At 43.1% G+C, this 12,845-nt stretch overlaps 1 protein-coding gene across 1 annotated transcript; it reads right to left on the reverse strand.

Annotated features, from left to right (window-relative positions):
• Nucleotides 1–3,479: 3,479 nt before the first annotated feature.
• Nucleotides 3,480–7,236, reverse strand: LOC136463450 (zinc finger protein GAI-ASSOCIATED FACTOR 1-like). Its single transcript, XM_066462448.1, has 3 exons — nucleotides 7,098–7,236; nucleotides 4,663–5,059; nucleotides 3,480–4,419 (listed from the first exon to the last, which is right to left on the reverse strand). Exons 1-3 carry the CDS (start codon nucleotides 7,234–7,236, stop codon nucleotides 3,480–3,482), a joined length of 1,476 nt encoding a protein of 491 aa, XP_066318545.1.
• Nucleotides 7,237–12,845: the final 5,609 nt, after the last annotated feature.

Here is a 12,845-nt window from a genome sequence, read left to right on the forward strand (position 1 = left end):
GCTAACTTGCTACTCACTAAGAGCTCTCAACAAGGCTACACTAAAGAGCTCCACTAGATGAACTTAAGCTACTAAGCAAGCTCTCAATTCTAGCTACACTAAAAAGCTTGCTACAACTAGTTTATGGGAAAGTAAAGGAGTGAGTAGGGTGATTATACCACTATGTCAAGGAATGAACCAATCACAATGTAGAGATAACCAATCACCAGGAGAAATCCAATCACATAAGAGACAAAAGATTTTTCTCCTGAGGTTCACGTGCTTGCCAGTACGCTAGTCCCCGTTGTGTCGACCAACACTTGGTGGCTCAGCGGCTAAGAGGTGTTGCACGAACCTCATCCACACAATTGGACACCACAAGAACCTACCCACAAGTGAGGTAGCTCAATGACACGTGCAATCTAATAGAGTACCTTTTGGCTCTTCGTCAGGAGAAGGTCAAGAACCCGCACAAGCAACCGATCGAGGCCGGAGACAATCACCAACTCCACTCAATGATCCTCCAATCATAGGGCCATCTAGGTGTCGGAAAACACCAAGAGTAACAAGCTCACAACAAGCCCAAATCACCCAGCTAGTGCCACAAGATGACACAACTCAATGCAATGCACTAGAGGCCCTCCAATCTCACTAAAGATGATGAAAATCAAGTGAACAAATGAGTGGAGTGTGTTGCTCTGCTTCCAAAGGGTGTGCACAAGTGTAAGAGGTGCCAAGAGAGTGGCCAAGGCTAGCCACACCCTCTATTTATAGCCACATAAGCAAATAGAGCCGTTATAGCCCTTGGAGCTATCTGTGCGGGGGCACCGGACACAGTGGTGGCACACGCCCCTGGGGTGGGAATGCCCCAATGGTCACTTCCCAATGGCTAGAAAACTAGCTGTTGGTCACCGGACATGGCATGGCGGTGGCACCACCCTAGGGGTGGTGGTGACCATCCTAGCCAAGTTTCCAAAATCGGGCCTCTATAGAAAAATAGGGCGGTGCACCGCCGTCACCCTAGCAGTGACCATGGCGGCGGCGGTGCCATGGCGGTGCACCGCCGTGCTAGGGGTGGTGCACACCGACATGTCCAATGACCACCCCAACTCAACCGCTCTCGGTCAGGTCCAGGTGGGCACCGCCACAGGCAGAGCGGTGAACCGGATAGGGGGTGGCAGTGCCATCCGGGCACCACCACTAGCTCTCCGAGTTGCAAATTCTTTCACGATTCGATCCACGTTAACTCGAGCTACTCCCCATAGGCGATGCTAACTCTCAAAGTGTTTTCTCAAAACATGTTAGAGCCAAGTTAGCATTTCTCAAAATATTTTCCATAAATATTTTTGCTTGCCCTCCGATGTGCACTAGGCCTAAATGCAATGCATGAGGTCCAACACCTAGTGGCACTAGATGACCGAATTGTCTAGTTAAGAACCCCTCTTAATAGTACGTCTATCTACCCTAAATATGACCGCACTCTCTATAGTGTCTTGATCACCAAAAATAAAACCTATCTTATACCTTTGCCTTAATCACCTTGGTTTTGTTTTTCTCTTTCTTCTTTTCCAAGTTAGAGCTTGATGATCTTCATTTCATGTCCACCTTTATCACCATGGACCTTTAACTTGCTCCACAACTTGGATTGGACCACCTTATATAATTCACTCACTTAGATCAAAGATTAGTCCTAGGTTTCATCAATTATCTAAAACCAAACTAAGGCTTTCAGCGGTGTTGTCTTGTCTTCGCTGCGTGGCATAGGAATGGCGTCTGACCGGGCCAAGGTGATTGCTATCCCCTCGGTCCTTGCGGGGTCAGTGCAACGTGCCTGCTCTGACGATCTCTCCCCGTTCCTCCCAGGGGTCAGGACGGTGAGAGGTCACAAGTTGTTGCGTGGTGTGCGGCTAAGGCAGAGGAAAGGGGTCATGGCAGACCCTGGCCTTAGTGTTTGGCCTGGCCCACGTGGCTTAGCTGGGCCTCGATCGTTTGGGCTCATACTAGCTGGCGTACCGTGGGCTACCCGAGCGGCTGACTAATCAGTGCCTTGAGATACCTGAGGTATCAAAGACTATCTCACTAACACATCAATTCCCATCATCAACATATCAAAGAACGCATGTAGCCTCGTATGCTAACTCAACCATACACCATGAACTTGGACAAAATCGCATAATAGCAAGCAAGATAGGAACCAATCAACAAGTATGGCAAGATAAATACTGAAACAAGTGTAGACACCAAGATTTACATGGAAACCCCTTGTAGAAAAACCACAAGCGGCGACGAGCAGCAGTCCACTTGAAGATGAAGATACAAACCAACTAGGTTGGGGGGAGGCTCCAAATCCCCTCCGCTCCACTCTCTAATGCATGGAATAGGTAGGTCAAAGCCTCTCTCCTCAAATCTCCACTCTCTCTCTCTCTCAACCCCAAAGGAGAAGAACAAGCACCTACAGAAATAGGGAGCTTGGGATGCTCTTTTGGGCTGGTTTGGGCACTTCGTAGAAAGACCCTCAAAGTTGCATATTGCCACAAATAAGTCCCAAGACACCTAACCAAACATATAGGCAACAGTTTGTATAGTATAGTTGATCAAATGAGCCTCAAATGGTGTCAATAAACGGTGCAACTCACACCTATAATCCCATCAAATCGAACAAGGCCTCAAGTACCTCAGCCATCACTAGTATCACTTGCTTTTTGGCTTTTCTCCTCTTACAACATCAACGGAACTTTCAGGTGAATGGTATGGGTATTCTCAATTCTAGGAATACATTTGGCATCTTTTGCAGTCTATCTCTTTCCCGTATATACAGATTTATCAATTGCTATATCTGGTACATTTGCAACATGTAGTCATGTGGGAGACATCGAAGTATTAGTAGGCAGCAACAGTTCCAAATTACTTCAGGGCCCAAATATTTGGAGCATACCTGCCGAAATAGGGCACTAGTTGTGGGGGGGGGAATGGAAACACCACATTCATATGACTAAAGCCGCATAAAATTAGGAGTACAATAAATCTTTTGCTGGCTACTTGAAAATTGAAGAACACCATTGTCTGCGGTTCTTCTTATTCTGCTATAACTAAATTGTTTACCCCAATGGATTGTTCTACAATAATCTGCATCCATTTTATGAACTGGGGTTACTCCATTTTCCATTATGAACCGGAATACATCAAATGAGAAGTAAAATCAGCATCCATATGTCTTGCTTTCATTTTCCAACAGAACGCAAAGCATTTATTGATGTACCATGAATGAAACTACAGAAATTCCTTAAAGCTGTCCTTGTGGTCACTCTGATGCAGACAAGATACTGAGCTACCCCTTCTAATTGCCCTATAGAAATGCTCTTATAAACTCCATTTAGCCTAACAGAACAAGACTTTATTGCTTGGCACATGTTAATACCAGCTTAATGACTACTTCTGCTCCAAGTCCAAGGACAGCTTATGAAGCTGATCTACCAGATCGAGTAAGTAAAATGTCTGTATCAGGATTCCCAAATGGGTTTCTCCAGTGCAGTGGAGCCAAGAGATGACTGATGGTAAGAGTAGATATGTTCCTGCAGCTTTTGCTGCTCATCAGAATAGCTCAATGCTGTCACATCTGCGTTGTAAGTCTCAGAAGTCATTTCCAAATTCCCACTGCCTCCTAATCCTAGAAAGTCCTGGGTTAGTCCAGCATCTCCTACCCGTGAAATATTTTCCTGCCTGCTGTGTTGCGTCTGGCCTCTAGGAAATATGTCAGAGCTCTCCTTCTCTGCTCTCATGCCAAATGGATGATTCATTAGTCCAATTAAGGGTGTTGTGGTAGGCCTATAACTACTCACCCATGGTGTGTTGATCAGAATGTTACTGCGACCACTCATGTAAGAGCCCTCATGTTCAGTTGCCATGATGCCAACACTGCTAGCTGCTGAATTCCCGAGGCAGTATCCCTGTCTTCCAGAAGATATGTCCATGTGATCTCTAGGACTAGGAGTTGTCACGTTACTTGGGAAGCTTTTTAGGAGTAATGGTGATATAGGATCCTGGCTGGTCTTCGCACCCATCTCTGCAGCTTTCTGTAGAAGTGCAGTAGCAGACATGTATGGGGAATTCATGGACATATAAGGGTAACTTGACGCGCTTCCATCAAGTGGAAAGCCTGAATCCTTGGGTGATACCTGGTTGGAGAACAATGATGTGTTTCTTGTAATCAGAGCATAAGGGGACAAAGATCTCAGATGACTGTATGAAATATGATCATTGCTCGACAAGTTTGCCATCACATCAGTTGGTGAAGTGGGGAAGGTAGGTACTCCATGTGAAAAGATATTCTGCTGGTGACCATGCAGACTTCCCACCATTGTTGCAAGGCTGTGGTTAACCCTAGAGTTGTCTTCAGCCAGTGCATCACAGAAGGCTCGATGTGTGATGAAACTATCCTTTCTGCAATTATATACAATTGATTGAATTTTAAGGTAAATTTTCAAAAGTTAATATATGAAATATAAATACTTGTAAGTCGTATATAATATTCCCAGCAATGCTAAAGGATGTCAAAGAATTGAACATTCCATTGGCATTGTGTTGCTTTAGTTTCTGATACATATAGTTTGACGTCTACCAGAATTGGTAAACTTATTTGTTTTTAACAAACTGGATTAGTGTGAACAATGAACATAGACATACCTTGAGAATATTGTTCCACAATCACATCGGTACTCCTTTGTGCCACATATCTTTGTGTGCGCCTTCCAGTCCGACTGAACAGCATACTTCTTTGAACACCTGTCACACTTCCACTTCTTCTCCCCATGTTTCCTAGAGTAGTGCTTCTTTACGCCTGTGAGATCGCCCAATGCTCGGCTTCCATCATGATGAGGGCAAGTGACCTCAGGGCAGACATACACTTTCTTCTTAGCTTCAGTGCTGCTTCTCTGCTTCAGCTTCCATGGTAGGTTATGGCCCCTCCTATGGAGCTGGAGGTTCTGGTCTCTCTGGAAGCCCTTGTGACAAACCTCACATATGTATCTGTTTGTTGCCAAGAGTGTCTTAGGTGACAAAGCCACTACTTCCACATCAGGATCTGCCAAAGGTATATCATGAACAAATGTTAGGTTTTCACATGCTGAAGTGCACATATTCTAGTTATCTTTTTATCACCTCCATCTGTAATGAGGTCGTGTGTTGATACCTACTCCCTTCATTTCAAAATATAAGTTATTCCAACTTTCTTGGAGAGTCAAAGCATCTTAAGGTAACTAAAATTATAGAGAAAATTACCAATAATTATGACATCAAATAGGTATACTACATAAGAATATAATTAATGAAAAATAGGTAATGATAATTATTTTGGTATCATAAATATTATTTATTCTATTATAGAAATTTGGTCAACATGATTCTCAAAAAAAAGTTAGAATAACTTATAATTTAGGATCAAGGGAGTATGTCCCATAGAACAATCTGGTTATCTTTGCTACTTAGGATGTTGTTGACACTCAAATTTAGCTCGTGTGTCAGATAGCCAAATTTGACTATTAAAATGATTTGGTGATTGGGCCTCAGTTTAATCAGTTCGGCTATATTTAAGGTGGCCGATTACTTGATAACATAAATTAGCTTGGTTTGGTTAACGTCATATAATCATTCGACTAGGCTGGTTAATATAGCATCAAGGGTGATTTATTTATTATCTGGACTTACTGGATAGTGCAGACATGTTTGGCGTCTTGTATGTCCTTTCCAGGAACTTTGGTTTTGGTTGGTATGCGCTCTCTCGAGAAGATTGGCGATCAGACACATGAAGAAGGAAGCTCCAGTTGATTTCAGGTTGCATGCTCATTAAAGAAATCGGAGGTAAGAAGAAATAATTGAATCCGGGTTGGGCAAGGAAGAACGAGCAATGCAAAGTGCGAGAAGTCTATACCTGCATGCATGCGTATGGGTGCTAACCACGTGCGTGAAGAGAAAATAAAACAAATCAAGGAAAACGAGAGGTGTTACGAGAAGGTTAAAACCTGTTCGGAGTATTGGCGATTAATATTTCCTAACTAAATGCTTGGCCGGATAAAGTTTGAACAAGACTAGGGGGCCGTTCGGCTGCTCACAATTTCAGCCGGAATTCACTGTGCGTGGATGAAAACACGCTCTCACAAATTCCTCCAAGCGAACAGGGCCTAGAACTCAGACCAACCGCCCTATACATATAAGGGGTGACGGCCGATTGACTACGCGAATCTATCAAATACATCTACTATTTTGCCCTTTACATTACTTTCTCTATCTATTAATTATTGCATCCCATTCTTCGTTTTCGACAATGTTCGTTGATTCAACGACGACAAAGCCTTAGAGCGGTCAGACTGGCTAGGGCAGCCCATAGCCACCGCACGCCCTGACGGGGTCCATCCTGGGTGTGTGGGGTTTTGGGTTTCAAGAGACTTCGCAGACGTATCTTGCGTATCGCGCTCCCAGCAAGGCTCCTCCTCGACGTGTCATACGAATCGCGCTCGACGCGGAAGGCACACGGTGACGTGTTCGTGTGCAAACAGATGTCCATGAATCAATGTTGTAAAGTGCAACGCTCGATTTATTATTATGATTATCTATCTATTCAGGTGTTTTAGTTCCATCTATGTATCTCAAATCTTGGTGGGAACGAGTCTGCACAAAGTAAAAATATGCATTGTGGAGAACTGGAGATAGGCATAGAGCTGATACTAATGGCCAAACAAGAAAAACATGATGAAAACTATAATCTAATAAGGTAATTAGGTAAAACATGATATCATTAGCTCCTTAGTAAAGAGCCAAAACAACACTTCACAAGAACACTTTTCTTGTGTACCTGCTGGATTCTCATGCGCAGAAGGGTACGTCAATATACAGAGTCTCTACTGAGATTCAGAAATCTTCATCTTTCTTTATTTGGTTTCTCATAAGTTAGTAATTAAGAACAAAGACCATTAATTGTTTTAAACATTGAGTTGAGTTAATTACATTGCACTTGCACGTGTGTTCTGCCATCTTGATTGGGAAAAGAAAAAATCCGGCATGGACTTATTGTTTATGGAAAACAAGTGTGCGTGCTAGTTGAAAATTCAGTTGAAGCATCATACCTAGAGTTCCTGGATGGCCTCGTCTCTTTTTCCCTACAGGCATGGCTGTGTCAGCTTTGCTTGACCCAGCAGGGCAAGCTTCAAGCTCTGCCTGCTGCTGGAAGTTGTTGAGGGATTCTTCTTCCGACGTGTGTGGCATTGCTTGGAGGTCCAGATACTGGTTGCAGAGGGTGCCAGCAACGTGAAGGGGGATGGTGATTTATGCACAACGGAACGAAGGGGCAGCAATTAGACAATAGGAAAATGGTTGATGAACTTTCTGTCAGCATCAACGACTATATTGTTTAACCCATGGAATGCGAATCTGATTGTCTCATCAGCGCATCAATGTTCCGTTTATTGTTTCTAAAGGATTTTGTAGAGCTTTACTGTGGTATCCTCAAATGATTGTGAGCCGTTCATTTAATTAGATCGGACGATTATAATCATCTATTACTTCGTAATAGGTGAAATATATATTTATTTATTAATTTTTCTATTTGGAAAAATTGGATAAATGAGGAAAGTTTTAGACAATATAAAAAAAATCCTTTTTTTAGATCTAATTGATGCATGCATGATCTATACGATGTGGAAAACCTTTTTTTTTTAACTTTGGATATGACATAATTTGATTTGGGAGATGCTACGTTGCCCCTTTACTTCCTATAGAGGTAATATCTCTAATAAATCTAAGTCATTAATTTTTTAGATTTTTAATATTAATTAATTGGTGAATTAATCTGAGAAAAAAGTTATTCTCAAAACCCCCCTCATCACGGCATGCACAAGTGGACGTGCAGCCATTGATTTCTCGAATTCTCCCAACCCGGCCTATTAATCATTTATATTACAACTATCACTCCAATGGCACGATGCATATGAATCCATGTGTATTCTTTTAAAATGGTTCATTATGCATACAGTGTAATGTACATATTAAGTGATCAAAAAGTTTTATAATACATAGTCACATTAAAGTTGTACACCGATCACGTGTTATGTACTCAATTAAAAAACTCTTTTATGTGCTGTCACGTATTTAGCTAAATTTAGGAACAAGAACTTATATACAAGCATAAAAAATGATGACGGTCATGTACGAACCTGGATGACATTCACGGTCACGTATACGTAATTTGGGAATGAGATTACATGCACGAGAAAAAAAGGGCTCACGGCAGCTATGGCTAATTAAATCATTCCATGTCTAAAGTTACAAAATAAAAAAAAATTGCTATATCTAATAGATCACACATGCATAAATTGGATTTAGAAATTAAAATTTATATCTAAAACTTTCCTTATGTATCTATTTTACCAAATTTAACATTAAATAAATATATATTTCATCGATTACCTCCTAGGAAGTAATAGGTGATTCTAACCGTCCGATCTAATTAAATGAGTGGCTCACAAGATTGCAGCAAAGCCCATTTGATTTAGCATAATTTGAGTAGCATGTAACTTACGTGATAGCTAATTTGTTGGCATGATTTGGACATATGAAAAGACATAACATTACATAATATAATTTGATTAGCACAATCTGTATTTGGCAGCATATTATCATGTACGTAACTTTTTGTTTCCACCATCATACATGACATAATTTGATTAGCGTGTACCTTTACGTTCTCGTCATATGTGAGATGTTCTATATCGCCAAATCCATGATTCAATCAAGCTCCACAGGAAAAGAAGAGAGCTAGTCTTGGGCTACCGTGTACTCATTTCGTCGCACTCCCGTTACTGCCTGGTGTGCCAGTCTTTCGATAGAAAGATTTATGATACTGTGAACTGCAGACGGTAATTTCTGCTGCTGCTGCTGACCTTTTACAGAGCGTAGAAATCTGTACGCTTTGCAATCATCGACAGGAGGAGCTGTAATGCATGTCATGTTTCGTCGGTACAAAGGGGATGCAATGGATGCCAACGGTGAGATCCGGGACAAGAGACAAACGTAGGCCGCGGTTTTTGTATCCGGCCTTGCCGCGGTAATGGCATCAATGATCAAGCTCCTCTCGTCTCTTCGGTGCAACTGTGAGACCTTCCCTTGCTGTTTTAGTATTTGGAGTTTCCTCAGCTGCATGGAGCTGGCCTGGAGGTTTGAAGAGTTCGACATCATGTCTTCCACTATGCATAAGCTGTGTTACCACAAGAGGCTAAAGTGTATGTCAAATGGACCGTCGCCGGTTTAGCATCTAGCTATGTCACGGTGAATAGCATCTTCCTTGCAAGTTCTACACTTGACCTTGATCAATCTGCAGTTGTGTTTTTTTTAGATAATGGAAAAAAGTTTCCGGCCTCTGCAATCGCGCACATCCAATTATTTACAAAATTTTCAGCTAATTGCTGTAAAAAAAGGGAACGAGAACACAAGTAGATCAAGGTGATTATAAGCAAAGTCTATTATTGCTCCTCCATCCGCTCTTGGTGAAAAAGTCCAATGAAACAACTTTCCAGTGCTCGGCTGGCCAGTCGAATGGTTTCCTCGCATCCTCATGCTGCAACGATGCCCAAAACCGCATCCAATACATTCCCCTGAAGGTAGCCTGCATAGAAGAAATAAATTGTTTCTTTTCGAAAACAACATCAGTCCGATGTACACCAGATAGCCCAGAGAAGAACGGTGACACCCACTAAGATCAGCTTTCGTTCACTACCCCCAACGCCAATTAACCAATTCCAATCTGCAGTTGTATGTTTGGTGATATTAACTGTTAGGATTTGGCCTTATGGCCTCTCTGTTAACTTGGCCTAACTTTCAGCTGTTAAGTTGTCAGCAGGGTTTTGTTTAGTGAGATGCTATTGCCAAATTAAAACCCCAAAAGTGTAGATGGTACTTTTGTGCTCATCACTGTGCCATTATCCCATTGCCTGATAGTCTGACATCCGTTGGAATTGGAACTGTGCATAACAAATCATCAGGAAGTGTGCTGAGTCTATTATTGCTCCTGCATCCGCTCTTGGTGAAAAAGTCCAATGCAACAACTTCCAGTGCTCGGCTCGCCAGTCGAATGGTTTGCTTTGCATCCTCACGCTGCATCAATGCCCCAAACCGCATCCGCCAATACATTCCCCTGAAGTTAGCCTGCATAGAAGAAATAAATTGTTTCTTTTCGAAAACAACATCATTCCGATGTACACCAGATAGCCCAGAGAAGAGCGGTGACACCCACTAAGATCGTCTTTCGTTCACTACCCACAACGCCAATTAACCAATTCCAATCTGCAGTTGTATGTTTGGTGACATTAACTGGTAGAATTTGGCCTCATGGCCTCTCTGTTAACTTGGCCTAGCTTTCAGATGTTAAGTTGTTAGCAAGGTTTTGTTAACTGGTAGAATTTGGCCTTATGGCCTCTCTATTAACTTGGCCTAGCTTTCAGATGTTAAGTTGTCAGCAGGGTTTGGCCAAATTAAAACCCCAAAAGTATAGATGGCGCTTCTGTGCTCATCACTGTGCCATTAGCCCATTGCCTGATAGTCCGACATCCGTTGGAATTGGAACTGTGCATAACAAATCATCAGGAAGTGTGCTGGGTCTGGCCATCAGTCACTCTGGAGCAAGATGATCGTGCCTGCGTTTCTTCCTCCGACACAGGAGCCCAAGCCAGCACTGTCTTCGTTTGGTGACATCGAATACAGTACAAACAAAGCCGAAGCCATTATCCGGACTGCCCTATGCTTGCATCCTGCTTGGTTCAGCAGCTTGTGGATTTACAGTTTCAGCTCAGGCCTGGATCCTTCTGAATATTAACAGACAAGAGAAAGGATACAGAGGCATATTTACATTTTTAGCAAGACAACAACTGTAAAGGACGGCATGACAGACTAATGCCTCTCTGTGCGTGTACCCGTGTATGCCATGTTTGTGTACGTATGCATTGATTTTTTGTGTTGCCCACGCACTTTTCTCTCTCTCTCTCTCTCTCTCTCTCTCTCTCTCTCTCTTTGAGGAAACTGGAGGGACCGAGGCTATATTAAAAAAAAGTTAAAGATTACAGGCACAGCTTCAAGAAACAAAGAAAGAAACAAAACATATCAGGAATTACAATTTGTTTGTATCCATTGATCAAACTGAGTAGCAAGGCTTGGCTTAACTCTATGCAAGAGCAAGAGCATTTCTGACGAAAACAGTCTTCTAGCAAGTGTTATTGATGGCTGAATGCCCTTGAAGATTAAGTCATTCCTGACAGTCTTGTCCAGCAAATGAGCACTACTGCTGACATGAAGAATTGTGAGTGAAGTCTGTCTTTGAGATAACCTGAGAGCTCTGGGGATGTTTCATTCAGTGGGATGTCAATGTTTATTAGTTCCCAGCATTGCTTTGCAAATAGACACTGTAGGAAAAGATGCTGACAAGTTTCTTCTGTGTTGTGTAAGTAGGGATGAAAACGGTACAGATATTTTCCGACCGTATTCGAAACCGAATCCGTTTAGAGGGGTTGAGATCTGTCCGTATCCGAGTCCGGATATCCAACATCCGATACCGTATCCGTATCCGAATACTCAAATCGCATATTTATGATGTCGATATCCAATCGTATCCTATCCGACATAGTTGACACTATCCGTATTCGAATCCGAATCCGGACAGAAATATGAAAACAAATGTAATATCAGTGATATCCGTCCGTATCCAATCCGTTTTCATCCCTATGTGTAAGCATATAATACACAGTTGTAGGAGTCCAAGTGCATATTCTTCCTTTTCAGAATCATATTGTGATCTCTGAGTACTCAACGTCTGAACCGGCAGCTGCTGGTGCTTCAGCATCACAGATGGAATGGATCTTGGCAATTTGCAACAGAGACAACTATTACTAGTAACTATCCATGCAAATACGTGTGCACAACAGATTAATGAACAATCTTCGCTACAATTGCTGGGCACGCCATTGGAAGTTGGAACTTGGAACAAAGCTAGGTAGCACAAAGGAAAACACGCCCTACTACTACGTAGAATAGAAGAGATGGAGTGAGTGAGGTCAGATCTCGTAGGTGATGCCGACCCTGAGCAGCTGGTCCTTGAGGATGGACAGCGCCTTGTGGCTCTCCCGGAGATTCTTCAGTAGGAAGCCGTACACGCTGTTCACCACCACCCGTTTCAGCAGCGACGACCCCACCGCTGCCGTCACCGTGGCCTCCCCCATCAGGTACACCACCCCGCGCTCCGCCTCCGCGTCGATGAACCGCTGCTCCTCCTCCGCCACGGCCGCCGATGAACCGCTGCTAGCGGCGAAGGCGGCCTCCTCCTGGACGAACGTCTTGAGGCGGTCCAGGAGGAAGGCGACGAACTCCCGGTGTGGGGCCTGGCACCCCCCGGCGTTGTACTTGTCTCCCTATTCTGTAGTTAATATTTGTATTTAATAGTTGTTTAGTCTCTGCTAATTCATCCCAAACGCTAAGATGGTGTTTGGTTCGCGCATCTGTAACGTTATCTGATTACTTAGGGGAAGGAAAAGGGATACTTGCGTTGATCGGTTGATCGGTGATTCCTCTACTTCCGGAGGGGTATCGCGTTAACGCCCGTCGAGACATGCTACAATGCCAAACCAAACAAATAGTCATCGGTCACAGTGTTGTTCCTCCCGTAATCTATTTCCCAAGCCGTTTACATTAACAGTGAGTGAACCAAACATCATGACATGTATTTGAGGCCCATTAAAGAAAGCCCATTCAGGCCTATCTGATGGTTCCACATCCTGCACGATGTGGTGAACATGAAGCGTCGCTTGGTCTTCGTCTTTGCTTAGACAGCCGGC

The sequence above is a fragment of the Miscanthus floridulus genome, chromosome 7, assembly GCF_019320115.1.
Source record: "Miscanthus floridulus cultivar M001 chromosome 7, ASM1932011v1, whole genome shotgun sequence".
NCBI lineage: Eukaryota > Viridiplantae > Streptophyta > Magnoliopsida > Poales > Poaceae > Miscanthus > Miscanthus floridulus.